Source organism: Panulirus ornatus, chromosome 44 (genome assembly GCF_036320965.1).
Source record: "Panulirus ornatus isolate Po-2019 chromosome 44, ASM3632096v1, whole genome shotgun sequence".
NCBI classification, from domain to species: domain Eukaryota; kingdom Metazoa; phylum Arthropoda; class Malacostraca; order Decapoda; family Palinuridae; genus Panulirus; species Panulirus ornatus.
This window is the reverse complement of record NC_092267.1, coordinates 14,468,136-14,495,136: the sequence shown is the minus strand read 5'-3', so window position 1 is coordinate 14,495,136 and position 27,001 is coordinate 14,468,136. Positions and strand designations below refer to the sequence as shown.

The 27,001-nt window shown below is 37.6% G+C and overlaps 1 protein-coding gene across 5 annotated transcripts in view; it reads left to right on the top strand.

Moving 5' to 3' along the window:
• Tango11 (transport and golgi organization 11) overlaps positions 1-27,001 on the top strand; it is a 44,131-nt gene that overhangs the window by 4,348 nt on the left and 12,782 nt on the right. For 4 of the 5 annotated variants that reach the window (XM_071687907.1, XM_071687912.1, XM_071687911.1 and 1 more), the window contains 4 exons: positions 3,642-3,759; positions 13,906-14,001; positions 14,499-14,596; positions 19,850-19,992. In XM_071687907.1, the coding sequence (XP_071544008.1) occupies positions 3,642-3,759; positions 13,906-14,001; positions 14,499-14,596; positions 19,850-19,992 (455 nt within the window). Of the gene's footprint in view, positions 1-523; positions 651-3,641; positions 3,760-13,905; positions 14,002-14,498; positions 14,597-19,849; positions 19,993-27,001 lie in introns of those variants that run through there. The other variant, XM_071687910.1, reaches the window with a different exon arrangement.

Below are 27,001 nucleotides of genomic sequence, written 5' to 3'. Positions count from 1 at the left end.
GCCATGGCATTACAATTTTAGTCTTGCTTGACTTTTTATTTATCTAAAGCCAACCACCCATGTTTTTGCTTATTATTTGGTCACCTAATATCACAGACAATAATAATGAGGAAGTAGTATGTCATGAGACCCTGTGAAGATGCGGACAAATATTAATGTGGTGACCAGTAAGTTTGTTGACAGGTATCCTTAGAGCCTCTCAGGACTCAGAATAACAGTAGTTCAGAAGAATTATGATATGACTTCATACATATGAAAAGGGACTTTCCTGATCGAGGTGTTATTCATGGCATTTAGTTTAGTTCTAAGATGACATTTGTACCATAATTTTTACTCTCATTAAGTTTGTCACCCACATAGGCAAATCTCAAAGAAACTGAGTGAACAGCCAGTATGGTAATCATATGTATTTTACTTTTGAAATCTCTGTAGAAAATACCTTATGCATTGTTTTGATTATGTTAGATTATACTTTGTTCTGCAAACATGTGGCACTTATTGATCAGTTGTTGGAATATCTGCAGAGGGGCTGACAGCACCATGTCATCAGCTTAGCATACATATTAAAAGAAATATTTACTATGAAGCATCCAACATTCTTCTTGTCAAGAAAATTTTGTAAATCACCAGTATAAGCATGATACAGGAAGGTAGAGAGCATGCCATTTTTTTTTAATCTTGTTAGATGACTTAAACCCTTCTAACAGTTTGGAGGCCACTTGCCAATAATTCCTTTAATTAAATGATGTCTATGTATCTGAGAAACATGGGAAGACTGTGGAGTCTCTTTTAATGGAAGTTGGTAATCTCTCATAACTAAGATGCAAGTGTTGTGACATTTTTTTAAACCAAAATGATGAAATGTAGTCAAGAACAAGCTTGATAGATTAACACTTAAGTTCAGCATAACAATTTTCAGATTATAGGGAAATGATTTGGCAGTAGCTGTGGGCCTGTAATTTCCAGATAAACTTTTTTATTTTTATTTATGAGGTACTTTGGTAACATTCAGTAAACTTCTAGAATGAACTGATGGATGGTGTATGTGCCAACGAATTAATTCGGTTCAACCATAAGACTGGCCAGAGTATACTTGCTTTCTTTTTGAATTACTTGAACACAACCCAAAGCTTTGCTGTTAAAGAGGTTCCCAGTATTTCCTTAGTTTCTCATTTGATTTGAAGTCCCCTCAGTCCATATTTTTTGTCATCTTAATGAGGTAGTCTCTAATAATTTCTAATGACCATATGATTCACATGTTTAAAAGTTTCTAAGAATTCAAGCCTTCAGGTGATAGCAGTATCCACCTCCCTTACTGTATCAACACTTTTTAGAGGGTAATGACTCAAGACTTGTATCATTAATCTTAATTTTCCTCAATAGCTGTTGCTTGTAACAGGCTTTGTAACCGTCAAAACATATGTTAAACCTGGGGTTTGTTTGCTGCATGTGATAAGTGAAGGGTTATCATACCTAAAGTGCCACATTAGGTGAGCTTCATATGCTTTTATATGAGTTTCATCAACAACTTTGCTCTAGGCTGGCACTTAGAATTTTCCCTGCACCAGATACTTGATACTTTGCTGCAACTCTTCTGTTGACACCATCTGTAAACATGTATGTGATAGATCCCTAATGCAAAGGATACATAAAGATAGGCTTAGCACCATATATATGTGGAGAGTGTAACATGTAGGACCACCTTACCACACTCTTCTCATGATTGCAGAAGTCTTACTCACCTCATTTAGGAAGTCTATCATTGTTATGTAGCAGAATAGGAATGACATATAGTTTGATTTAACTGTAACTGTCAGTGTGAAATGATATATAGTTTATGCTCGGATGTAGTGTAATATTCCTCGTAAATGGTGATAGATTGACATAACTCACCCATGACTTGAAAAGAGAGACTTGATTGGTGTGTGTAAAGCTATCAGGGGAAGGCTTGTTACATCAGCTTCTGTAATATATTTATCTCTTTGTTCTTCTAAGAATGCTGATATTGACTAACTAGGCATTGTTAATTAGTTTGGTAATTTTCATACGTTTAACTTTTTCATTCTTCTTCTTTGACTGTTTGTAGGAAAGAAGACATTTACAAATTACAGTGACACTTTTTATCCTGAAAGTCTGCTTAAAATGATGTACAATGATTCTTTACACCAGTAATTTTGACAGGTTTACTGAAACTTTTAAGGCATAAGAATATACGGCTTTCGTATGGCCTACCATGCCATAATTCATTCATGACTTTTATCTGTAGGTGAGGTAGAGGACTATTTTTCTTCAGGTAGTTGCTAGGTTTCTTTATGTAAAGCTCACAAGATTTGAGCCCTTGATAGTTTATTGTAGTCATTCTGTGGTCATGATCCATTGTGATCAGGAACAAAGTTATCAACTTCATTATCATTCTCTGTTTACCCCTTTCCCAACTGTTTATGCTGTGTAATGACAACCTGAAATAGATGACATTGGTGGTATAGGGAGGAGTGATGTGGGTGATGACAACTGAAAAATTGGAGTGTGATGCAAGAACTGAGTTTTCTTATAATTCCTTACATATATTCTTCCCAAAATTCAGCCCCTAACAGCCTTACCTCGTGATGTTTGCCTGCAGGGATCTTTGATAAAGAAGTTCACTGTTTCCAATTCATAAGTTAATAACTTTATAGTAATCATCTCCTGGATGGTCATTAATTCAGTCTGTACCATACACATCAAACGTACATTGTTAAATTTTAGTTTTCAGCAGCAAATATCCCTTTATATCCATGGGTTATAGCACTGTCAAGAGGGAATTCCCCTTAAACCCTAGGGCTATTACACCTTTTCCATCCCACTGGATATGCTGTCAGAAACAAGCCTTACACTGAGATTGCTGCATGGCATACCTCTTTTTTTACATGCTAAATTTTCCACACACCCGTAAAGGCAATGATTTTCAGGTTTTCATGCGTGGAAGTAAAAGTCCTTCATCTGCTAAACAGGTTATATGGTGGCTGTGTTTCTAGTTATGATTGCTGAAGTAACATTCTTTATTCCTTCCTTTGCTCCATCCCTTTTAATTTTTTTTCTGTATTTTTCTCTCTGTTGAGATTTAGTGTCTATTTGCATATGCATATGTGTCGGGGTTTAACTCACTGCAGATGGCATCATCTGTATTTAGTATTAACTATATTCCCAGGTTTTCATACATCAGTCTAATACATTTACAGGTATGATAATTCTTCTGTAGTGTATATTGTATCATATTCATGAATGATATCTTTGCTTCTAATAGTACATAATGCTTATCAGTATGATAAGAACAATCTCCACATCATTTGTAGTTTTAAGATTTGGCTTTAATGTTTATCATGGAGTTATGTACTTAAAGTATCATTTTATGCACAATATTTTTTAATCATAATCTTTGGATCATTAACACAACCTCAACAAGGCGAGGTTTAACTTAAATTTTTCAAGTATAAAAGAATGGATTATTAGTTTTTGTGTAGATATGAAGTAAATTTTTCTTAACCATTTAAGCATTTGGTAATGGTTAAATTGTACAAGAGTATTTGGGAAATTATCCATTAGTTTTTCAAGAAATTCTTCTGTTATGATAGAAAAGTTCAACTGTAGTTTTTGAATTGCAGATGTCAAATATAACAAGTCCTCAGCGATTTTCGGGGACCTTTGACCACTTTTATGATGGCCACTATGAACCAGATATTAGTACCCAGATGAAGGTACCTAAAAGGATACGAGTCACAGGTAATGAAAATTCAGGTTACTTTTCATACACCTATATAAGTGAAGCTTTTGCTGTTTTGGTATAACTAATGTTTTCTTACTTCTGGACAGATCCCAGTGAAAATAGAGAGGGGTGGTTTAAAGCACTGTTGTACCCACGAGAATAGGTTATATTCACTTGTATTTTACCTGCTATGACTATGTATATATATATGGGACCAGCTCATCTTTATTCTGAGAAACATAACCACTGTATTGCAACCCACCCAGGCCAGCAATGTCATTGACATGATTATGGTGTTATGCTCTCCTGCCAACATCCTTCTTCATTAATTTGTTGACACTGTGTCAGGGTAGCCATGTTGTCAGTTGTAATTTTCACTTTGTAGTATTTTCACCTTGTGTGATACTAGATCTGTATCTTTTTTCTGTTTTTTGTGTGCATGTGATTACTGTTTATGATTACTATTTGTGTGCTCTCAGAAGAATTTTATGCCTATGTTGCCCCATATAAAAGAAAGCGACAGGAGGTCAGGAGGAAAGTGCAAGGGTTGAAAAGGAGGGCAAATGAGAAGTGGGGTGAGAGAGTATCATTAAACTTTAGGGAGAATAAAAGGATGTTTTGGAAGGAGGTAAATAATGAGCATAAGATGAGAACAAACGGGAACATCGGTGAAGGAGACAAAAGGGGGAGTAATAATAGGTAGTGGTGAAGTGAGGAGATGGAATGAGTATTTGGAAGGTTTGTTGAATTTTTTGATGATAGAGTGGCAGATGTAGGGTGTTTTGGTCAGGGAGATATGTGAAGTGAGAGGGTCAGGAAGAATGATTTGGTTAAGAGAGAAGAAGTAGTGAAAGCTTTGTGGAAGATGAAATCTGGCAAAGTGGCAGGTTTAGACGGTGTTGCAGTAAAATTTATTAAGAAAGTGTGTGACTGTATTGTTGTTTGGTTGGTAAGGATATTCATTGTATGTATGGATCATGGTGAAGTGCCTGAGGATTGGAGGAATGCATGCAAGTGCCATTGCACAAAGGCAAATGGGATAAAGGTGAGTATTCAAACAACAGAGGCATAAGTTTTTTTAAGTATTCCTCGGAAATAGTATAGGAGGGCATTGATTGAGAGGGTGAAGGAATGTACAGAGCATCAGATTGGGGAAAAGCAGTGTGGTTTCAGAAGTGGCAGAAGATGTGTGGATCAGGTGTTTGCTCTGAAGAATGTGTGTGAGAAACACCTAGAAAAACATATGGATTTGTAGAAAAACAGATGGATTTGTATGTAGCATTTATGGATCTGGAGAAGGCATATGATAGGGTTGATAGAGATGCTTCGTGGAAGGTCTTAAGAGTATATGGCGTAGGAGGTAAGTTGCTAGAAGCAGTGAAGCATTTTTTACCAAGGATGTAAGGCATGTGTACATGTAGGAAGAGAGGAGAGCGATTGGTCCCAGTGAAGGTTGGTTTGTGGCAGGGGTGTGTGATGTCCCCATAGTTGTTTAATTTGTTTATGGATGGGGTGGTTAGGGAGGTAAGTGTGAGAGTGTTGGAGAGAGGCAAGTATACAGTCTGTTGTGGATGAGAGGGCCTGGGGAGTGAGTCAGTTGTTTGCCAATTATACAACTCTGGTGACTGATTCGAGTGAGAAACTGACGAAGTTGGTGACTGAGTTTGGAAGAGTGTGTGAAAGAAAGTTGAGAGTAAATGTGAGTAAGAGCAAGGTTATTAGGTTCAGTAGGGTTGAGGGACAAGGTAGTTGGGATGTAAGTTTGAAAGGAGAAAAATTGGAGGAAGTGATGTGTTTTAGATCTCTGGTAGTGGACTTTGCAGTGAATGGAACCATGGAAGCATAAGTGAGGCACAGGTTCCGGGAGTGATGAAAAATGTGTGGGAGAGAATGCTATCTCAGAAAGCAGAAATGGGTATGTTTGAAGGAATAGTAGTTCCAACAATATTATATGGGCTGCGAGAAATGGGCTACAGATAGGGTTGTATGAAGGAGGGTGGATGTGTTGGAAATGAAATGTTTGAGGACAGTTTGTGGTGCAAGGAAGTTTGATCAAGTAAGTAATGAAAGGGCAAGAGAGATGTGTGGAAATAAAAAAGAGTATGGTTGAGAAAGCAGAAGAGGGTGTGTTGAAATGGTTTGGACATATGAAGAGAATGAGTGAGGAAAAATTGACAAAGAGGATTTGTGTGTCAGAGGTGGAGGGAATAAGGAGAAGCAGGAGACCAAATTGGAGGTGGATTGATGGAGTGAAAAAGATTTTGAGCAATTGGGGCCTGAACATACAGGAGGGTTAGAGGCGTGCGAGGAATAGAGTGAATTAGAACGATGTGGTATACCAGGGTCAATGTGCTGTCAGTGGACTGAACCAAGGCATGTGAAACATCTGGGGTAAATTATGGAAAGGTCTTTGAGGCCTGGATGTGGATAGGGAGCTGTGGTTTCAGTGCATTACACATGACAGCGAGATAGTGAGTGTGAACGAATGTGGCCTTTTTTTATCTGTTTTCCTGGCTCTACCTTGCTGAAGCAGGGGGAAGTGATGCTGTTTCCTGTGGGGCGGGGTTGCGCCAGGAATGGATGAAGGCAAGAAAGTATGAATGTTTTACTTTTCCCAAAGGAAGGAACAGAGAAAGGGGCCAAGTGAGGACATTCCATCTAAGGCTCAGTCCTGTTTTTAATGCTACCTCACTAATGTAGGTAATGGTGAATATGTATGAAAAAGAAAAGGAAATATATATATATATGCATATTCACCATTTCCCGCATTAGTGAGGTAGTGTTAAGAACAGAGGACTAAGCCTTAGAAAGATAATTCTCTCTTGGCCCCTTCTCAGTTCCCTCTGTATGTGTATATATGTATATGTGCATCTTTTGATATGTATATGTATGTATGCATATGTGTGTGTATTGGTGTTTATGTGTATATGAGTGGATGGGCCATTCTTTGCTGTTTCCTGGTGATACCTCGCTGACATGGGAGATGGCAATCAAGTATAATAGATAATGATTATGTAAGAATAAAGAAAAGCATGCAGAAGTGTTAAAGAAATTTATCCCTTGTCTGACTTTGTTTTGACATGATGGAATGTTGCATTTTGTGAATGCTTACTTAGTACACGTTAAAACAGCAATGCAGAAATCATGTATGTACTGACACATTTGATTGATAACATACTAATGATGTATGTTACAATTGATTGATAGCATTCAGATGATGTATGCCACTATTGGTTGATAACATGCAAATTATGTATGTTGTATTTTAAGAGTTAAAGTGGTTAGAAAATGAAGTCCATATAGTTACACCATACTTTGTGGGTTAAAATGGCATATAACCCTGCTTTGAGCAGTTACTGTCTCTGTTATTCTTAGGGCTGTTCCTCCTGAAGAGAAATGGTTATTCATGCTTCAAAAACTAACATTTTTATGATAACCAGGTAAGCTGGTTATCAGAGATTATTCTATCAGTTATTACTTCTCTATGAAATATATGGGTCATATGTTAATCATTTGGAGGTTGAATTATAGGATTGACTGATATTCTTCAACACATCTTCAGACTTGTGACGTTGACTCGGGATTTTTTATATACTTCACATGGGTATTAGATCATTAAGAAATATAATACATATTGAGTATATTTTAAACTTTCAGAATCAGTCATGGCTATCTTTTGTCATTTCTAGGTGATTGACTGGAGGATGTCTTGACAGCTGTCATGAAAATGGTAATACAGATTTTTTTTCATGCTAATGCAGGTGTATCAGCAGCATATAGGCATGATTTAGGATAATTTTGTTTTGTATATATAAATTGGCAGAAGTACTTGTATTGTCAATTAGGGGCTATTTTTTGTTTCCCAGATTGGGAGGATTCCATGCATAAATAGCAGCCATATGAAAGTGGTTGTAAAGACTTATTGGGCAGCTTAGAGGCATGGGGTTTTAGGAAAGGTAGAGGATATGTGGATCAGATTCTATGGTGAGAATTACTGTGGAAAGGTACTTAGTGAAAGTTAAGAAGCTGTCTGCAGCTTTAATGGATCTGGAGAAAGTGTTATTGGATGTGTTAAGGATGTCTGGGGTTGAAGTACAAATGTTGGATGGTATGAAAGCCTTCTATAGATGAGCAAATGCTCATGTAAGAGTGGCTGGAGAGTTGAGCGAGCATTTGCATACATATGGATGTGAGGCAGGGCTATGTGATGTCATGTGGCCTTTTAACATATGTATGGATGGAGTGATAAGAGAGATGAAAGTAAAATTAGAGAGAGTGCAGAGATGGAGTGTAGTGGTGAGGTATGGTGGCTAGTGACAAGCCTGTTTGTGGATGACACTGTGTTGTTTACTGAGAGTGAAGAGGAGTTGCAGAAGATTGTAAGTGTGTTTTGTGATGTGTCTAAGCACAGGCATATGAAGGTAAATGTGAGTAAAAGTAAAGTAATGGTATTTGACAGGAAACAGAGTGAAGGTATAGATTTTGCAAAAACCTGTATAGTGAGAGAGGATAATGAACTGAACACTGTTATAGACATAGAGGAGAAAGACTGGAAGATGTAAGTTTGATGATGTGGAAGGAGATGTAAGGGAGAGAGCAGTAGAGGGTGGAAGAGTCATTAGGTCCTTTAATCAAAGAATGAAGGGTAGAGGTGTAAGTATGAAAGTGAAGAAAGTATTAAGGGAAAGTGTATTCTTCCCAACCTTGACCTATGCAACTGAAACATGGACATGGAATGAGTCACAGAGATTAAGAATTCAGCTGTGAAAATGAGCTGTTTGAGAGGAGCATGTGGTATGACTAGATGGAATGAATAATCAAAAAAGGGAGTGTATGAGAGATTTGGTATGACAGGAAATTCATTGGGAATGAATTGTGGAGTGGGAGATTGGGTGAAACAGAATACTTTAAGGTGGTTTTGGACCTGTGGAAGAATGTGAGTTAGAGAGTTTACTAGGAGTATGAGGTAGTCCAGTTAAAAGGGTTAATGTGAGAAGATCGCCAATGACATTGAAAATAGAGTGGAAGAGTAATGATGAGAGAGAGAAATGTTGGAAGAATGCTTGGAATGTGACATGCATGGGAAGCATGAAAGGACAGGGATAAGTGGGGACTTTTGCTGTAGCCACCCCCTTGATGGGAGCTCCCGGAGGGAATGGGTATCAGTGATTAAGACAGATAGATAGTTATTTAGCAGCCATTTTTTGTCTGCTTTCTTGTAGAGGGTTTATTCCTAAACACCAACCATATGAAAGTGGTTGTAAAGACTTTCCTTATTGGGCACAAGTTTCTGTTAGTTTAGAGGCACGGTGCACATCAAACAGTGTTCTGATTCCCTTCATGATAGTTAAACTCTCTAACTATGTGAGTACTTTACTTTGAAAGATCCTTTTGTAAATGTGTGCCATTTACTGCTGGCTTTCTAGATAGTGTATCTTTCAAGATTGGCTTAGTACCAGGTGGTATTGGGGCATGATACTTACTGCATGAGGTTTTTTGTATTCTTTTCTGTTTTTCTTCCAATGTAGCCCATAAACCAGTTGGCATAGGCACTTTTTTTCTCTCTGTTTTATCTTGCCTCATTGTATATCAATCTATGAAATTTACCTTACAACAGAAGATCACATGATCATTCCCTTTGCCTACCGTTTTATTGTATAGGGGATAGGGAGAAAGTATATTACCTACTCATATTCAGTGTGTTGAAGAAAGTAATTAAGAGGAGTGGGGGTGGGAGGGGTGGATATCATTCCTTCATGTATTACTTTCCAAAATAAAAAGCAGAGGAAGGAGTCAAGGAAGGATATTTTTCCTGTGAGGCTTAGTTATCTTTTTGTGTCACTACCTAGCCTAAATGGGAAATAGCTGACATATATGAAAAAGAAAGTATAAAAGTCTTTCCTTGGAGTCTGTGCCTGCCCTTTACTGAGTTGAATTGTTTCTCATTGTTTTAGGCATTGGTGAGGACACATGCTGTCAAGCAGTGTGGGAGGATTTCCTAGAATCAAATACATAATGAGTCAAAGGGAAGAATTTCTTATCAATAGACAGAGCTCTATGAGAATATTGAAAAGCACTTACTCAAAAGAGAGTTAAAACTCCAAATTGACCCCCAAAATATGGTGTAAACAAGGATTCACCCTCTTCAATCATGATACCTGATAGGCCAGCCAATTTTATCCATAAAGACTGAACAACTCTACATACAAATGGTCGTGGAGAAATTCAAGAGATGGAGTCCCGTAAGTGAAGAACTCAAAATTTTCTCCCAATAGAATGTAAATGGGCAACTACAGTAACCAGCACAGGTCTGTAATGTTATTATGGGGTAGTCAGGTGGTAGCAAGTTACTAGTCAGCCTCATCATTCATTTGTTCAAATCTTGGCCCAGAGGACCTGTTGATTTTTGCTCCAGGTTTATGGATTTGAGATATGTCAAGTCTGTATTCTCCTTTAATTGTTTTTCAAAGCAAAAATTTTTCTATGTGGAGCTTCATGATATATGGTGTGCCTGCTCAATTAGGCTTGCATGGTGATCATAAGTTCATCATATTAGTGTAGCAGTCAGTTTTACTTTCTTTAAGATTTAATTTTCACCTTTTCTATTGTTGGTTCATATTTTGTAGAGTATTTAGTGCTTTTGTGTCTTTAGGAATTCGATGGATAAACCCTAGGGATTTTCCAGTGTGCTGGCAATTGTAGATATTTGTTTTGGTTGTTTGGTTAACCCACCTATTTTTTTTATTTGTTCTTTTCTTACATTTGGAATCTTTCATTGTTGAGGTTAAAAGGAATTTTTCAGCATCACCCTTATCATATGTTGTCTGTGATTAGATATGCTTGATCTCCCTTATTAGGATCTGCAGATCGAAGGCTAAATTGTCAATGAAGAGAAGACTATCACTCTCTTTTATACTTTTTTTGTGGATTTTTCTTTAGGTCCTGTGAGCATCCATTTATTTGCTCATTTCCTTTACCTCTTTCCTTCTTTCATTATTTCTTGAATCCTAATAGTAAAAACCAGAGGCACAGAGTGTTGAAGTTGGCCTTTGGTTTGTCACTACACCACCACTATGAACTATCATAGACCGAAGTGGGTTACTGTATGGTTGTTGAGTCTCTGGATGAGCCTCAGTTAGCTTCATAGGTGTTATTATGGTTGGAATGGATAGATCTCTGTTGACACACAAGATATTAGGGGTTGAAATGATGTTTTCAAGCAAGTGCTTTCTCAGATGCCCCTAGGCCACCATGTATGGTAAGAAAATGGTTGTTCATGCTTCACACCTTGCACTTTTGTCATTTTATCCACACATGAAATGCTACTTAAACAAGGTGAAATTATGGCTTGTCTTACATATGCTTTCACTCTGAAAACAGTGATAACCAGTGTTGATTCTTTTACCACTTTTTATATTTGAGTATAAGCTACGCATATATACACATTATGGAATTGATAATATGCTTGAGGCAAGGGCTGAGTGCTGACTAAAGTTTTTTTTTTCATACATATTCGCCATTTCCCACATTAACGAGGTAGCAAAAGGAACAGATGACTGAGCCTTTGAGGGGAAAAATCTTAAATTCACCCTCTTCTCAGCTCCTTCTTTTAGAAAAGTAGAATGGGAGGGGAGGATTTCCAACCCCCTCCATTCCCATCCCTTTTATAGTCACCTTCTATGACATGCAGGGAATATGTGGGCAGTATTCTTGTTCCCCTATCCCGAGGGACTAAAGAATTTAGAATGAATTATATATGGGCCACCTGCATGTGTGAATATGATGAATTACTCACTAATCAGAATTAGAAGTAGACGAATTAATTAATTAGTTCATTTTTGTGAAAATTTGATTTCCCATAAGATAACTTGGGAAGGATGTTATAAACCTTAGGGAACAACTAGTTGGCCCCAGCTTCCCTCCTTAGAATGACTTAAAAAGAATCATATGAAGATACTGTCAAGGTAGGATTTATTTAGGAAGAAAAAGAACAGTTTTTGATTTGATGAAATGGTTTTTGTAAATTGGTTGAAAGATCATAGGAAAATGAATTGTATAGGTTCATCATAGTTTTATTCATTATTATTATACATAATCACTGTTTCCTGCATGAGCGAGATAGTGCCAGGAAACAGATGAAGAATGGTCCATCCACTCATATAAAGTTTTCTAAGAAATCAAACTGACAAGTTCTGATATCTGTTCTGCTGGTGTTTTATCATAATTGTAGGGGAATTTGTGGGATTTTGATTGTTCACAAGATAAGTTGTTACTCAAATCCTGTCACTGTAGGGTTAACTAAAGGAGAAATTCTCACTCTTATTAAAATACTGTACATCAGAATGTTTTGAATTACAAAAAAATAGTATTTATGTTGTCATTAAAAAGGATATGGCTGAAATTTTCTGCATTTTGTGCTTATTTCATTCTTGTAAGGAAACAAATGTTCACTTACAGTTAGTGGAAGTTAAGTAAATGATCTGTTTTGCTGAAGCATATGTATAGGCCTCCCTGACTGCTCAGAGGATGCTTGTGTGGAAAAATGCATGTACTGTATAGTGAAGGTGCACATAGTGAACCTGACAGTATACAGATGCTCCCCGACTTACAATGCTTCGATTGTGCAATGGTGCAGTATTCAACTTTTTATTAGAAAGTAGGCTTTGTGTAAGATGATTTGGTCCAACTGTAGGCAAATTTAAGTGTTTTGAGATCATTTAGGTTGGGCTAGGGTAAGCTATGATGTTCGGTATGTTAGATGTACAGTATTGAATTAATTAAGTGTATTTTTGACTTATGATATTTTCAAATTGCGATGGGTTTCCCAGAACATAACCCCATCATAAGTCAAGGAGCATATGTATGAGTAAAATAGGATTGCCTTTCTAACACTTCACAAAGTCCTTCTTTTGTCCCTCCCATTGTGGAGAAAAGTGCACGCGTTGATTTTCTGCTGATGGTTTACATATGGAGCCTTTCCACGAATCCCCCTTTTTTCCCCTACATCTACCATTTTGCCAATCAAATGATGTCTCACTTTTATATTTGTAGCATTCAGGGTGATAGATTCAGGGAAGCAGCAGATTTTTCATTGTCATTAGCAATATTACCTTTTGTTTCTTCATGGGGTGCTATGATGGAAAAATATAATCCAGAAAATGCACAGTTTAGTAATGTAAATGGTTTTGAAAATTTATATAGACACAAAGGAAAAAATTTGCTTGACTGGAACTTTTAAGTAGGCTAAGATTTGCTAAATTCTCAGCATTTTTCTGCTATGGCTAGCAACTTAGTTTAACAAACCAGCAAATGTGATGTATAAACGTATTGAGTATTCGTTGATGACTCGTAAGAACTGACCAGAAACCTTTCAGTAGTGTTACAAGGATATTAGTTTTGTGAAAAATTCTCTTATGTTGAAGTTAGTCCTATAGTTGTGATGATGATGTAAGGGAAGTATCTTTTGCACATCATCATCACAATCACATTATTGAATTTGACTTCAGCATTTTCTCATGTTGACAATGTTCTTGTAATATTTCTGAAACTGTTCTGTACAACAAATATAAAGTTTCCAACAACAATTTGTATGTAACCATCACATTTGCAAGTCTTTAGTGAATAAGATATGATTTGAACCAAATTGCAAGCCACAATAGAAAATGTTGAATATTTAGAAATTTATCATTCATTTTAGAGTTCTTTTCTCATAGATTATATCCTGGTATGTGTGTTGAGTTGAAGTAGAATTTTACTGCTGAAATTGAGGTTTTTCTTGGTATTGTATGAGTGTAGACATTTACTTATAGGTGCTAGAATCAAAAGTAGCACTGAAACACAACATGTCAACCCTAGGTCTTTTTCATTAGGCTATTTCAAGCAGTGTTTCACAGTTGTCCTAGTACTTAACATACATGATTGAAACCCTTTCCTATGTTTTCTAAAATTGGCATCAAAAAGAAAGCATGCCTCAATAAAACATGCATACAGGGCCTGTACAAACCTGGAAAAGGTGTATTAAAACTTTTTAACTGAGAGTAAGCTTTGAGGAATAATTAGATTACCAGTAAGTCAATATCCATTTCACTTTGGCAATTTGGCTTTGTTAGAACACAAGCTATGTTGCCGTTAATTTAAGAATAATTAAACTGTTAATTCTTCAGGTGACAATGATGATGACCCCACTGTTAATTGGGCTCGCTACAATGGTGTTCATGAGAAGTTGGAAATGAAGGTTCCTGATCGCATTGTTGTGGCAGGTATGACCAGTTCTAGAAAGGATTATATTGAATTTAAAAATATAGAAGAACGTTATCTTGTTATAGAAAAAACTATTAACAGTTTATGTTTATAAGGTTCTTTATGAAGATTAAGTTCCCAGACATCCAAGTATAGCTCCAGAATCACAGTATTATTCCTGGACCTGTGTATGCACATCCCATACAGTATTTTCCATTGATGGACTGTGATAAATTACTATTGTTTGTTTAAGAGATTAAGTTCCTGGATTCCTAGCAGTTTCAAGATGGAGTATTATCATGCCTCCAAATCTGTACTGATATGCATCCTGAATTCTGATTTTGTTTAAAGCTAAATTTTGATAAAACATTGAAATTGAAATCATCAACTTGGTATGAGTAAAACTAAAACTGAAACATGACATGGAATTAATGTAACATTATAATTTTCTTAACCAATATTTTGAACAGTATCAAAATGATGTTTTTTTTTCTTTTTCATGAAATGTTGCCAATAGGTGGGGACCAGCATATAGGTACTCGAGGAGTTCCTAGGGAGGTGGAGCTTGAGCAGTCCATGATGCCTCAGCCAGACCCAGCACTATTCAGAGTACAGGTACATTCTTCTGTATTGGTATTTCAGATCTTGGATACTGATAGTTTGATGGACAGTGTAAATAACTTTTATCTGAGTGAACAGCATAAAATTATTATTGGCACGTCAAGGGAGGAAAATCAGTTTTGCTGCAAGAGGCTTTCTATGCTTTGTTACGGATCCTTTACAAAAGCCCTTGCTTGCAATGCTGGTGCTATTGGACATAGATATTGCTCACAGAAATTGGTTATGCAATGCCCCTTCAATAACCTTTCAATTTAGTAAATGTTATTCCATTTACACCCTGCTCAGCCAATAACAGAAGTTTTTTTTTTCATAGTCAACCAGATGAGAGACAGTGTGCTCAACAAACTGACAGTTAAGCTCTCCTACTCCCCCACCTATCTGGTCTTATCCTAGCTGTTGCTATTTGATTTCATGTCATATTCCACATTAGATAAGCACCTACACAGCCATTTATGTGGCAGATTGGATTATAACTTTGAATCTCTGCAGCTGATTTATGTCACAGAAAAGGATGTGTAGTAACAACACTGATTTTCTTTACTTGACACACAGGTGTGAGGATACATAGCAGTATCAAGTGAAGGCTGGGTAGTAAGCATATTTGTAGGAAGTCGCTAACTAATGTTTCAAGTTACAAAAGTTTATGTTACACCACCTGGAGAACTAAACTTATATGAAACCTTACCCTGCTATGTAAGCTGCTGAATATGACGTCCTGTTATATGTAGATTGAGAAATAATCTAGTAAAACAATCTTTTTAGGAATGATCCTTACACATAAAACATACTTTAATACAACATTATAATATTAGAGCTAAGTTTTTGCACACCAACATTTTTAATTAAAGGGGTCCAAATTTGTGAAAAAAGAATATGTATTTAGACACCTGATGAAAAATGGAGTATCATAATTTTATACCAAATATGAAACATAATGTATATTTTCATAAGGCTGAGGAGTTAACACAGCATGCTTTACATAGTTTTGAAATCCCTTTAGAGAGGAAAAGAAGTTTCCATAATTAGATACCCATAGAACTCAAACATAGATATTACACTGGATCATATGCAGTGATAAAAAGTCCTGAATTTTTGTGTTAAATCAGATATTGATGAATTTTATACAGTCCTTTTCTAACACTGACAGAGTCTAATGTCATAAGAACCATAACTTTTGGTTGGATTTTAAATGAGTAAGGCCACTTATAAAAAGATTTAACCTGTAACTTAACTTACCTCCTAACTTAAGGAAAATGTAACCTTTGGCTACAAAGCCTGATTCAGCCAAAATCTAGTATCTAAAGAATCGAGTTGCATAAGACCCATAACTTGAATTTATCATTTAGGCCTAATCGTAAAGGGTAAGGTGAGACTTTGATTTTAGCACTGGGGCTTTAAACAGATGTTTTGATGTTTTTAAAACAAAATTTCCACTCATTCTTATTTCACTCTCATTAACTGTGTTGCATCATTTGACACAGTTGTTCCATGGCACACCTTTTTACTTAGTAATAAGAGTGAAAATTTATTCATGACTTGAACAGTAGTGCATTCAGGTTGATGATCAGCAGTTAGGTAGTCCTATCCTTTGCCAGCTTACGAAGGGAATGAAATTGTATGAGAGAATTGTGGTAGTGAGTACAGTCTGATTGAGAGAGCTGACCAGGGTATGCTGAAATGGTTCATACATATGGAGAGGATGAGCAAAGAAAACTAAGAAGACTCATGTGTCACAAGTGAAGGGAAGAAAAGGGAGAGGAAGACCAAGGAGATGAAGGGTGGAGTAAAAGAAGGCTATCTGGACCTGAAAATTCAGGATGGTGACAGGCCTGCATAAGATAGACTGAACTGGATCAGTATGATATATAGGTTTCAATGGTCTGAACCCAGTCATATGAAATGGTCATGGTAATCAATGAAATAGCATGTGGGGCTTTGCTGTAGATGTTAGACACTGTTAAGTACATTATTCATGACAATTAGGGATTGAATGTGTGCAAGTGACGCTGTTATTCGTTTGTGCTGGGACTACCTCACTAAGGTGGGGAAGCAGTTTTGTTGGATAGTGTTAATACTAACTAATAAAGCACGGATTTTATGCTTAATTGCCTTTCCACCTCAGCAGGGTAGTGGTAGAAACAAATGAACTATGGCCTTATGTGTACACATATAAGAATGATATCATCATGAGTATCAGGGACTGGGTATCACTGTTTAAGATGGATTTCTGTAATAAAGAAGTCAGAATAACCTTTTCAAGCTTATAGAAGAGTAAAAATTTTACATTGAGGGAATGAAAGAAGTCAGAATAAGCTTTTCAAGCTTATAGAAGAGTAAGATTTTTATCATATGAGGGAATGCTAGAGAGAAGAGGAAGTGAAAGGTTTTTGACCCCATATGCTTGGCTTACCCTTTCATGTTATTGTGTCATGCTGGCTGACTCTGTTTTCATCAAATATAGTCCTTTTGTCTGTATTCATTTGTTATTTATTCACACACATTCTCTTGTTTAGATTGTTAAGAATTGTGTAGTCACTGCTTTCTTCAGCATGCAACAGGAACTTTGTGCAGTCCTTAGAGCCTTGTGCAGTAACCAGTGCAAAGTCATGGCATTACTTGACTAAATTCATTTCCTTCTGATATGACACTTTTTCTTGCCCATCACTTGTTCATTACCTTCAGAATCATCTCTGTGGCTATATCAGTGAATATTTCTTCCTTATTGTTTTTACCAATTTTTTTATTTGTGCTATATTTTATCTCCTGTTTATATTATATGCTTTGTATCCATGGTGTCACTTTTAGTGTATTAATTTCTCATATTTACTTTCACTTTTATAGCTTTTTGAGAAAGATGTAAAAGCCTGAACACTGGCTTTTCCTGTCTTTTCAGTACTGCTTAGTATTCCGCTGTGGAAAAAAAAGACAACACAATAGAAATTTTGGCTCGCTTTCCTCCTTTTTAATCTGCCTTAAATTCCAATTTTACATCTGAAGTTTTGCTTTATAGCTTTTATTTGTGCCTCTGTTATAAGTAATACTTAACACCATTTTTCTCAGAACTGTCACTGTCACTTAATACCATCTTTATAGAGAGTGTGACACCTGCTGTAGTTATATCATTGAAAATCTTATAAATCATGCTAAAGCAAAGATTAAGAATGATAAACAAATGGACAGAGAAATGTAAAAGACAGGGAAAAAAATGATTATACCTCATTATATCTTAAGCCCAGGGAAGAAACAGGCTGTACCTTTTAGAAAATATTGGTGAGTGGAGGCAAATAGTTTGAAATTAAAAATTTAAAATAGTGGTTATGAAGACATCAGTCATTGGGAGAAGTGTGAATGAGTATTTGCAGAAAAACAAGCTATTTTAGAGATAAGTATAGGGATTAAGAACTTTTTCCTTACTAAGATCATGGGATAGATTGTGCTAGAGAAGGAAGAGCATTATAGATAGACTTATAGTTGGAATTGGGAGGATAGGTAAAGAAAGATTTAAGAGAGACATACTTTGTGAAGACAGCTTCATGAAGGAACACATAGGAAATCCTTTTATAATGGCCTAGTAATGTAGAACTTATGGTTGATGATGCATTGGTCTGGAAGATACAGTATATGATGTAGCTAAGAGTGAAAGGAGAAGTGGTAGACTGCAGAAGGATAAATGTAGTGAGAGAAGTGAACAGAGCTATATGCATAGATGCATATCTATCTCTGCATCTGTTTTTCTAATGCCCATTCCCTCCAGAAACACCCTCATGAGTTTGGCCATGGCAAGAGTCTCCATTATCGGTGAACTCTAGTGCCACTTCTAAGCCTATAGTGCCTCACTTACAACAGACCATTGTCTGAGGGTAACTCTAGCAGTGTCTTGAGAGTCTCATGGTGAAAATGAAAATGGTACTGGAATTTTATCTGAATGGATGCACTGGAATCACTTTTATGTGGGATTAAGAATGGAAACTGTTCTTACTTGACAAATTACTATAGCATGGAGAGGAAAAAACTAAGGGCTTATATTTATGTTAAACTTTCATGTTTCCTTGTAACACTCTGGACATGCATTCAGGATGTGGAAGTGTTTAGTAGATTTGAGTGGGTATATGAAAATGATTCACCTCATGTAAATACAATTGAATAGAAGATGATAGAATGATAGATACAAACTAGTAGATTGTCTCCTGTTTGTAGATTGGAGATGTGTAAGCATGTTGTCTGCCTGTGAGTCAGCATATTCCTTCCTCTGCATACACCAGTTTTACCTCTGAAAGAAGTATGCCTCATTTTTTTAAGCTTTTTTTTGTACTTAAGAAGGTCAGTTTTGTGTGGAATCTATAAGTCCAGTGCCTTGAGAAAAGAACCTTGAAGGTCAGATGGCAAAGCATACATGACATGGTACACCATTTAAAGGTCGTGTAAGACGTATATGGAGGGCAGTAGTGTCCTAACTGTAAACTTTTTCATCTACTGTATGCTTTTAGCTGGCCTGTGATGAACAGTGTCCTAGTTGTAGTAGATATATACAGGGATCATTAGACTGGCTATATATAACCCAATTATTTGTGCTAGAAAATATTATCTGATATATATTTCTCAATTCATATTTTGTCATGTTGGGATTTACGTACAATATCTCATTGAAGAGAGTGTTCAGAAATGGTTTGGACATATGGGGAGATTTAGTAAGGGGGAGATGAAATGGTGTGGACATATGGAGAGGATGAGCAAGATTTTGACAGAAAGGATTTACATATCAGAAGTGGAGGGAACAAGTGAAGGGGAAACTGAGCAGGAGATGAAAGGGCAAATGAAAGATGCTTTGAAATAGCAGGGCCTAACATGCAGGAGGTTGAGGATGTGCATGGGATAAAGTGAATCAGAGTGATATTGTATACAGGGGATGATGTGATATCAGTGGACTGAACCAGGCAGTTGAAGGAAACCATGGAAAGGTCTCTAGGGTTGGCTGTGTGTAGGTGGGCTATGGTTTTGGTGCATAAAACTTGATGGCTAGTCAGTGGATATGAGCAGATGAGGCTGTTCATCTGTTCCTGGCAGTGCCTTGCTAGATGAGAAATAGTGAACAATTGCAACTCTTTATTTTTTGATGAATTCCATTTTTTTATTTTCTATTTTGATCATATAGGAGTATGTTTTACAAAATGTTTTAAAAGCATTCTCACTAATTATGTTAAAACATTGTTCCTTCTGGTTACATAGATTTGGTCTTTATTTCCTCAGACCCCTCCTCGAACGATTACACTGGATGCTTATGCATACCCTGGTACAGATGATGTTTCACCAGCAGATGACAGAGAAAGCAGCACCCCAGGATCAGCACCAACCATCCTCCCACGCAACAGTAATTCATTTATACACCCAGTGTAAGCATTTTGTGAAAAAAAGAATACTTAAAAAACTTAAATGAAATACGATATTATAGTTTTGAAGAAATGAAAGGAGGGTTTAGAATTAGGTTTATTGATTGAAATATAAACTGGATTTATTTGCTGAATAAACATTCATGGAAGATTATAATAAGTTCATTCTTTATAGATTTTTTTTAATGTTAGATTTGTGAAGAGAGAAGAGTTGGTGAAAACCTTACGTAATGTGAAATGTGGCGAGGCACCTAGAGTAGGTGATATTGCAATTGGATATCTTAAGAAAGGTGGTGACTGTGATGTTAATTGATTAGTTGGGATTTTCAGTGTATGTATGAATCATGGTAAGATGCCTGATGATTAGTGGAAAGCATGTATAATGCCAACGTTGGTGAAAACTTTACGTAATGTGAAATGTGGCAAGGTACCTAGAGTAGGTGATATTGCACTTGAATCTCTTAAGAAAGGTGGTGACTGTGATGTTAATTGGTTAGTTGGGATTTTCAGTGTATGTATGAATCATGGTAAGATGCCTGATGATTAGTGGAAAGCATGTATAATGCCAATGTTTAAAGGCAAGGGGGATAAAGGTGAGTGTTCAAACTATAGTTGTATAACACTGTTGAGTGCACCTGTAAAATGATTAAGGGGATGAAGGCATATACAGAGCATCAGATTGGGAGGGAACATTGTGGTTGTATAAGTTGGCTCAGGTGTTTGCTTTAAAGAATGTTTTTGAGAAATACTTAGAGAAACAAAAGGATTAATATGTAGCCTTTGTAGATCTGGAGAAAGCATGTATGGGGTTGAAAGATTGCCTTGTGAAAAGTCTTAAGAAGATATAGGATGGGGAAATACTGCTGAAAGCAGTGAGAAGTTATAATCGAGTGTAAAGCATGTGTACGAGTAAGAAGAGAGAAGAGTAAGTGTTTCTAAGTGAAATTTGGTCTGCAGAGGGATGTATAATATTTCCATGGTTGTTTAATTTGCTTATGGATAGGTTGATGAGGGAGGTAAATTAGAGAATCTTGGAGCTAGAGGTGAATATGCAGTCTGTAGGGGATGAAAGGGTTTAGGAAATGAGTCAGTTGTTGTTTGTTGATGATACAGCACTGGTAGCAGATTTGAGTAAGCAACTGCAAAACTTGATGACTAAGTTTGAAAGAGGTGCTAAAGGAGAGAGTTGAGGGCAAATGTGAATAGAATGTGAAGTTATTAGGTTTAGCAGGAGAGAGACAATTTAGTTGGGGTATGAGCTTGAAGGAAGTGATGTGTTTTAGATACCTGGGAGTGGAACCATGGCAGTGGAAGTGTCATTGGGTGGGCAAGAGGCAAAGATTCTTGGAGCCTTGAAGAATGTATGGAAAGAGAGGTTGTTGTCTGGGAGAGCAAAAATGGGTATGTTTGAAGGTATAGTAGTCCCATCAGTGTTATATGGATGTGAGGCATAGGTTATAGATAAGGATGTATGGAGCAGGGTGGATGTGTTGGAAATGAAATGTTTGAGGGCAATATGTGATGAGGTGATTTGATTAAGAAAGTGATAAAAGGGCAAGAGAGAGGCATGGTGATGAAATGAGTGTGGTTGAGGGAACTGAATAGGATGTGCTGAAATGGTTTGGACACATGGAGAGAATGAGTAGAGAGAGGTTAACAAAGAAGTTATATGTAATAGTTCATGGAGGGAACAAGGAGAAGGGCTTGACTAAATTGGAAATGGAAGGGTGGAGTGAAAGATATTTTGAGTGGTCAAGGCCTAAACATGTAGGGGTGAAAGGCATGCACAGGAGAGTGAATTGGAGTGATATGGTTTACAGGGGTCAGTGTGCAGGAGAGAGTGAATTGGAGTGGTGTAGTATACAGGGGTCAATTTGCTGTCAGTGGACTGAACCAGGACATGTGAAGTGGCCAGAGTAAACTATGGAAAGGTCTTTTAGATCTGATTATGCATAAGGAGCTTTAGTTTCAGTGCATTACATATGACAACTAGAGAATGGATGTGATTGAATGCTGCCTTTCTTCATATGTTCCAAGTACTTCCTTGCTAGCACAGGAAACAGCAATCAATTGTGAAAAAAAGTATTTTTTGTACATGGATATGTAAGTGCAAAGAATTAATGTAATTTTGTTCTTATGATACAGATATTCAGATAGGGGGGAAATATGTTTCTTTGAAACAGATTAATTGTCGGTCAGTTTAACTTATGTATGGTCCAAGGTAAGGAGCATGAAGACAAGCAGAGTGCATATATTGTTTTCCTATATAAGGGTAATTGGGATAGGAGTGATTACTGGAATTATAGATATTTAAGCATGATGAGCACAGCTGGAAAGATGTGTGGAAGAATGGTGACCTAAAGGGTGGTGGTCTTCTCAGAACATCTTATGGGAGAGGACCAGTGTGGTTTCAGGAGAGATAAATGATGTATGGGTTGTTTGCTTTGAAGAATATGTGTGAGAAATACTTTGAGATAAGAATGCATGTGAGAAATACTTTGAGATTTAGTGGGTAAACCATGGAAAGTTCTGTGGAGCCTGGATGTGGAAAGGGAGCTGTGGTTTCAGTGCATTATTACATGACAGCTAGAGACTGAGTGTGAACGAATGGTGCCTTTGTTGTCTTTTCCTAGCACTACCTTGCACACATGAGGGGGGAGGGTGTTGTTGTTCTATGTGTGGCGAGGTGGCGATGGGAATAAATAAAGGCAGACAGTATGAATTATGTACATGTGTATATATGTATATGTCTGTGTGTGTATATATATATATGTGTACATTGAGATGTATAGGTATGTATATTTGTGTGTGTGGACGTGTATGTGTATGCATGTGCGTGTGGGTGGGTTGGGCCATTCTTTTGTCTGTTTCCTTGCGCTCCTTCGCTAATGCAGGAGACAGCGACAAAGTATAACAAATGAATAAATAAATATATTCTATTATCATTATACATAATTGCTGCTTCCTGCATAAATGAGGTAGTGCCAGGAAACAGATGAAGAATGGCCCATCCACTCTCATACACATTTTATTTTTTTTTTTTTAATTTTCCAAAAGAGGGAACAGAGAAGGGGGCCAGGTGAGGATATTCCCTCAAAGGCCCAGTCCTCTGTTCTTAACGCTACCTCGCTGATGCGGGAAATGGCAAATAGTTTGAAAGAAGAAAAAAGAATATATATATATATTTTTTTTTTTTTTTTATACTTTGTCGCTGTCTCCCACGTTTGCGAGGTAGCGCAAGGAAACAGACGAAAGAAATGGCCCAACCCCCCCCATACACATGTACATACACACGTCCACACACGCAAATATACATACCTACACAGCTTTCCTTGGTTTACCCCGGACGCTTCACATGCCTTGATTCAATCCACTGACAGCACGTCAACCCCTGTATACCACATCGCTCCAATTCCCTCTATTCCTTGCCCTCCTTTCACCCTCCTGCATGTTCAGGCCCCGATCACACAAAATCCTTTTCACTCCATCTTTCCACCTCCAATTTGGTCTCCCTCTTCTCCTCGTTCCCTCCACCTCCGACACATATATCCTCTTGGTCAATCTTTCCTCACTCATTCTCTCCATGTGCCCAAACCATTTCAAAACACCCTCTTCTGCTCTCTCAACCACGCTCTTTTTATTTCCACACATCTCTCTTACCCTTACGTTACTTACTCGATCAAACCACCTCACACCACACATTGTCCTCAAACATCTCATTTCCAGCACATCCATCCTCCTGCGCACAACTCTATCCATAGCCCACGCCTCGCAACCATACAACATTGTTGGAACTACTATTCCTTCAAACATACCCATTTTTGCTTTCCGGGATAATGTTCTCGACTTCCACACATTTTTCAAGGCTCCCAAAATTTTCGCCCCCTCCCCCACCCTATGATCCACTTCCGCTTCCATGGTTCCATCCGCTGCCAGATCCACTCCCAGATATCTAAAACACTTCACTTCCTCCAGTTTTTCTCCATTCAAACTCACCTCCCAATTGACTTGACCCTCAACCCTACTGTACCTAATAACCTTGCTCTTATTCACATTTACTCTTAACTTTCTTCTTCCACACACTTTACCAAACTCTGTCACCAGCTTCTGCAGTTTCTCACATGAATCCGCCACCAGCGCTGTATCATCAGCGAACAACAACTGACTCACTTCCCAAGCTCTCTCATCCCCAACAGACTTCATACTTGCCCCTCTTTCCAAGACTCTTGCATTTACCTCCCTAACAACCCCATCCATAAACAAATTAAACAACCATGGAGACATCACACACCCCTGCCGCAAACCTACATTCACTGAGAACCAATCACTTTCCTCTCTTCCTACACGTACACATGCCTTACATCCTCGATAAAAACTTTTCACTGCTTCTAACAACTTGCCTCCCACACCATATATTCTTAATACCTTCCACAGAGCATCTCTATCAACTCTATCATATGCCTTCTCCAGATCCATATATATATATATATATATATATATATATATATATATATATATATATATATTATCCCTGGGGATAGGGGAGAAAGAATACTTCCCACGTATTCCCTGCGTGTTGTAGAAGGCGACTAAAAGGGGAGGGAGCGGGGGGCTGGAAATCCTCCCCTCTTGTTTTTTTTTAATTTTCCAAAAGAAGGCACAGAGAAGGGGGCCAGGTGAGGATATTCCCTCAGAGGCCCAGTCCTCTGTTCTTAACGCTACCTTGCTAACGTGGGAAATGGCGAATAGTTTGAAAGAAAGAAAAAGATATATATATATATATATATATATATATATATATATATATATATATATATATATATATATATTATCTCGGAAAGCAAAAATGGGTATGTTTGAAGGAATAGTGGTTCCAACAATGTTGTACGGTTGCGAGGCGTGGGCTATGGATAGAGTTGTGCGCAGGAGGATGGATGTGCTGGAAATGAGATGTTTGAGGACAATGTGTGGTGTGAGGTGGTTTGATCGAGTAAGTAACGTAAGGGTTAGAGAGATGTGTGGAAATAAAATGAGCGTGGTTGAGAGACCAGAAGAGTGTGTTTTGAAATGGTTTGGGCACATGGAGAGAATGAGTGAGGAAAGATTGACCAAGAGGATATATGTGTCGGAGGTGGAGGGAACGAGGAGAAGTGGGAGACCAAATTGGAGGTGGAAAGATGGAGTGAAACAGATTTTGTGTGATCGGGGCCTGAACATGCAGGAGGGTGAAAGGAGGGCAAGGAATAGAGTGAATTGGATCGATGTGGTATACCGGAGTTGACGTGCTGTCAGTGGATTGAATCAGGGCATGTGAAGCGTCTGGGGTAAACCATGGAAAGCTGTGTAGGTATGTATATTTGCGTGTGTGGACGTATGTATATACATGTGTATGGGGGTGGGTTGGGCCATTTCTTTCGTCTGTTTCCTTGCGCTACCTATATATATATATATATATATATATATATATATATATATATATATATATATATATATATATATATATTACTGAAGCAGGGAGTAGCAATGCTGTTCCTGTGGGACGAGGTAGCAACAGGAATGGATGAAGGCAAGCAAGTATGAATATGTACATGTGTATATATGTATATGTTGTTATTATAGGTATGTGAATGGTCATTTATGTATATATATGTGTATGAGAGTGGATGGGCCATTCTTCATCTGTTTCCTGGCACTACCTCACTTACGCAGGAAACAGTAATTATGTATAATGATAATAGAATATATTTATTTATTTATTTGTTATACTTTGTCGCTGTCTCCTGCATTAGCGAAGTAGCGCCAGGAAACAGACAAAAGAATGGCCCAACCCACCCACATACACATGTATATACATACATGTCCACACACGCACATATACGTACCTTTACATTTCAATGTATCCATATATATACATACACAGACATATACATATATACACATGTACATAATTCATACTTGCTGCCTTTATGCATTCCTGTTGCCCCCCGCCACACATGAAATGACATCCCCCTCCCCCCGCATGTGTACAAGATAGCACTAGGAAAAGACAACAAAGGCCATATTCGTTCACACTCAGTCTCTAGTTGTCATGTATACTTAGTCAGTGTCTCCTGCGTTAGCAAGGTAGCGCAAGGAAACAGATGAAAGAATGGCCCAACCCACCCACATACACATCTATATACATAAACGTCCACACACGTACATATACATACCTATACATTTCAACGTTATTGGATTACATGTTAATTGACAGGCGCGCGAAAGAGAGACTTTTGGATGTTAATGTGCTGAGAGGTGCAACTGGAGGGATGTCTGATCATTATCTTGTGGAGGCTAAGGTGAAGATTTGTATGGGTTTTCAGAAAAGAAGAGTGAATGTTGGGGTGAAGAGGGTGGTCAGAGTAAGTGAGCTTGGGAAGGAGGCTTGTGTGAGGGAGTACCAGGAGAGACTGAGTACAGAATGGAAAAAGGTGAGAACAATTGAAGTAAGGGGAGTGGGGGAGGAATGGGATGTATTTAGGGAATCAGTGATGGATTGTGCAAAAGATGCTTGTGGCATGAGAAGAGTGGGAGGTGGGTTGATTAGAAAGGGTAGTGAGTGGTGGGATGAAGAAGTAAGAGTATTAGTGAAAGAGAAGAGAGAGGCATTTGGACGATTTTTGCAGGGAAAAAATGAAATTGAGTGGGAGATGTATAAAAGAAAGAGACAGGAGGTCAAGAGAAAGGTGCAAGAGGTGAAAAAAAGGGCAAATGAGAGTTGGGGTGAGAGAGTATCATTAAATTTTAGGGAGAATAAAAAGATGTTCTGGAAGGAGGTAAATAAAGTGCGTAAGACAAGGGAGCAAATGGGAACTTCAGTGAAGGGCGCTAATGGGGAGGTGATAACAAGTAGTGGTGATGTGAGAAGATGGAGTGAGTATTTTGAAGGTTTGTTGAATGTGTTTGATGATAGAGTGGCAGATATAGGGTGTTTTGGTCGAGGTGGTGTGCAAAGTGAGAGGGTTAGGGAAAA